At 36.9% G+C, this 3,773-nt stretch overlaps 1 protein-coding gene across 1 annotated transcript; it reads right to left on the reverse strand.

Moving 5' to 3' along the window:
* Nucleotides 1–514: 514 nt before the first annotated feature.
* On the reverse strand, nucleotides 515–3,768 carry LOC103781487 (adenosine deaminase-like protein; the record flags this gene model as incomplete). Its single annotated transcript, XM_008949206.1, has 4 exons — nucleotides 515–721; nucleotides 2,076–2,176; nucleotides 2,692–2,830; nucleotides 3,718–3,768. Coding segments are annotated over 4 exons (498 nt in total), but the record flags the coding sequence as incomplete, so codon positions are not given.
* Nucleotides 3,769–3,773: the final 5 nt, after the last annotated feature.

A 3,773-nucleotide genomic window follows, 5' to 3' on the forward strand; every position in this document is an offset into this window, starting at 1 on the left:
AGCAGACTTCAGCCACACGCATCCGTCAGTAAAAACAGATGTAAAATTTTATTCCTTTGGGACAAATGTTTCATCCTCCCTGAGTTTTTGTCTTCATATTCAATCCATTGCTCAAAACCTATGTGCAAAAATAATACAAAAAACAAATACACACCCCACACACGCAGACAGCTTGGTGTAATGTTGCCAGTGGAGACATTTTAAACTCTAATAGCTGTGCCTTGATTTTTTTCTGACTCCCAAATGTTTGTAGTATGACATATTTCCACTAAACCTTTTTTTAAAATATCATATTAACTGAGGAGAACAAACATGATGGCATGTTTTGAGTTTTAGTTGAGAACCCTTCCCAATTACAAAAGAACATGTACTTTGGTCCCCACCAACAAAGGACACATTGCTTCATTTTGCTCAAGCGCAGTTTAAGGGCTGGGTTTATGAACCCGAAAGGCTGGGAAAAGCCAGGAAATTCAGTGGAAAATGCTGATTAACTAAGCTAATACACTCAAGCTGTTTAGGACAAGTGTGATTCATCAAACAGAGCTGGCTTCAGTTTACTCCACTGTTCCCTTAGCTTTGATTTTACTACATTTGAAGCAAAGATATAGTTGATTGATTCATAGGAAAGATCCCACATCTGTGATCGAGTCAGATTAAATGTGTTTGCCACCAGCTCATATTCTTGTGAGAGATCTGTTGCAAAGACGCCTTTATCATCAGTCTGGAGTTAAGTTGAAAGAAAAAAAAAAAGTAGTTAGTCGCTCTGCATCAAGGGTTTTTTCTACAGATTGCAAACCAGTTTTACTTTGCTGCTTCACATTTTATTCCATAGTACTTTGATCTGTTTGGTAATTCTTTCATACTATATTTGCCCTATTTTCACTCAAAATTAACAAATTATTCCAACAGCCAAGAAAACTTCTTAAAGCAATGGCACAATTTATCAAGAAAATAGGATTTCCTATTAAAATTGCTAGAAAGATGGCTATCAAATGATACATACATGCAAGCTCTGTCAGATGTGCAGGGCTCATTATTCCTCTTTTCCCTTTCCTCAGATCTGGGACCTAGAGCATACTCTGCATTCTTATGCCTTCAGGGAGGAAACTGTCCTGACCTCTGCACTTAGCATCAACAGAACAAGTTCTTGGTACTGACTGAAGTACTGGGCTAGCATCAGAACCATATGATCAAAAGCCACCTAAAGAGTATACATCTCAAAATAGCAAGTTAGGATTATTTAAGGTTTAATGAGATCACATATCTGCAATTCAAGAGTGCTTGTGTCCCCAGAGAGAAGAATGCTAACTATAGCCTGGTTAAGACACGGTAGTATCTCCTTCTTCTACTACTCTTGTTTTCAAATGGCTTTATGGGTAATTGGCTTTCTTCTGTGACTTCAGTGGTTATCTAGACTTTTCACAACTGAAAAACCTCAGAAGATCTCTAATCAAGAATTATTTTACTCCAAACACATCAGAGCTCAAACTCAATAATAAATGCTTTATACAAGAAAGGATTGAGGCTTATTTGAATAATAAGCACAATGCTCTAATATATATACACACACTTAGACAATGGTATGAACTACAGTTGTTAAACTAACAGGGTGATAGCAAAATCCTGCCAATGCCAACAAAAGCAATTGGCACCTCAACATTTAAGGACCTTAATTAGCTGTCAAAAGAACTCGAGCACTCTCATCCAAGACAACAGAAGCCCAGGTAAGCACAGGCTTACATGCTAGCATTGGACCAATATGTTTAAGAGAGCTGTGTCAGTGTGCAAACAGTTAAGAACCTCACTGCATGTATAGCTGATCATCTTATCTATACAGAATAAAAGGTCTTGCTTCACAATAAAGCCAATAGACTTACTAAAAACTCTCATTTGTATTAAAAGCATTTCTAAAACAGAATATTATGATTTCACACACGCAGATGACTTGCTGCAGGGTCAGAAACTCTTAGTAAATCCGCTCTGACCTATAAAAGGAAATATACTCTGAATTCACACTAGTTTGGCTCTTTGCCTGACTACATGGTTAAAATAAAAAAACAAACCAAAAAACTTACACAAATCACTGCAGGGTGGCCCAAGTTATACCAGTATCCAAAATGGTGTTTGTCACAAGAAGGCACTGTCTGAGTTTTGATGTTTGATGTCATGCAAAGTTCTAAAGAGAAAAAAAAAAACAAACAAACATAGAAGTAACAAGGATATGTGTACTGGTTCAAAACAAAAGACATGGTTTTGATAAATAATTTATTTACTTCTGTTCCTAAATGAAAATTAAAATCAACTATTGCTGTTTCCTTCATTTTATATGCTTCAAATATTTGGTAGTATCTTCTAAGGAAAAGGCTGGTAATCAGTTTCTTCTTAACTACCACCTGGGTATGAAATTTAAGAAGCTTGCAAACCAGACACAGAAACACCACACAGCCTTATGCAGTAACTATAAGTCATGATTTAGTTTTGTTTCCATCTGAGACATCAACTGTTGTCTGTTGCCACAAATATGTCAAAACCACAACATTGTTACCAGTGTACCTCCACAGGCAGGTCTCTCTGCTATGTTTTAATAAGTCACCTCTTGTCCAAGACAAATCTGAGTCACCAGATCAGCAGTATGTATGATATGATGAAATTCAGACATCATGAAGTAGTTCTCCTAACTTTTCTTCTTACCAATAGGTATGCGATTCTGCTGAACAAGTGGCACTAACTCTTCTGAACCTGATGTTGTAGAGTTCAGGAATGTCCCATGTCCAATTCTGTCAGGAGGCAGGCCCAGGAGAATTTTGGTCTCCTCTTCTTGATTTGCAATCTAGAGAGGACATATTTTACATTCTGTCAAGGCATCATAAAACAGCACATTAACATTCTGTTTTCACAGCCTAACTTGCCCAGAAGAAAGCGTTAGTGAGACTAAATATCTGCACTGGTAGATGATTAAGCAAATAGTAATGTATGAAAGTGACTCTTAACTTGGAATTACAAACTGAAGAAGCCATAATCCTGAACTGGTATGTAAAAATAGACAATCACTATTTGCAATTCTGAAGTACTTTCTGCTGGAGGCCATAAATCAGCTTTACGAACTCCAGTTTCAAAACTACCCTATCAAGACATTTAATGCCTGTTTTACATGTGGATAAAAAGTGCTGCACAAAGAAACTGCTAGAGGCCAAAACCAAAACCAGAAACAAAACCATAAGACCACTGAGACATTAAAGAATACATTTCACAAAAGCAAGCAGGGATATCCTGCAAAAGGCTCCTAGTGAAATAGGAACAAGTACCAATAGGCCTCTAACATCATACATCATACTTATTTTCCTGGAAAAGCCCAACTGTCTACTGATACAAGCAGAGCTAACAGAACTATTCATGAAGATGTGCAAATTTTAATATGCGTAAGTTGTGATAAAATACCATGAAGAAAACAATGAACCTCTTGGAATATTACTTTTCAATATTAATTTTCAAATGCACACCTAACCCCCCCAACAGATATAGCACAGTAAGAATAATTTGACAATTCTGATTCAGAAGAGATTGTTGAAGATTTCTTGTTTCCTTCTCTCTTGTCAAAATGCCCCAAAATCATTACAAATTTGGCCTGAGAAGTTCCAAACGCACAGAGGTTAGTTTTAGTTTTGCGAAGGTTATATAAAACAGGAATCACAGAGAGAAACTGAAGAAAACTTTCACCTCTGACAGATGCAATGCCAGCTTGAGACCTGCTTTTTTTGCTTCTGAGAGCGGTT

Source organism: Merops nubicus, unplaced genomic scaffold (genome assembly GCF_000691845.1).
Source record: "Merops nubicus isolate BGI_N331 unplaced genomic scaffold, ASM69184v1 scaffold35711, whole genome shotgun sequence".
Taxonomy (NCBI): Eukaryota; Metazoa; Chordata; class Aves; order Coraciiformes; family Meropidae; genus Merops; species Merops nubicus.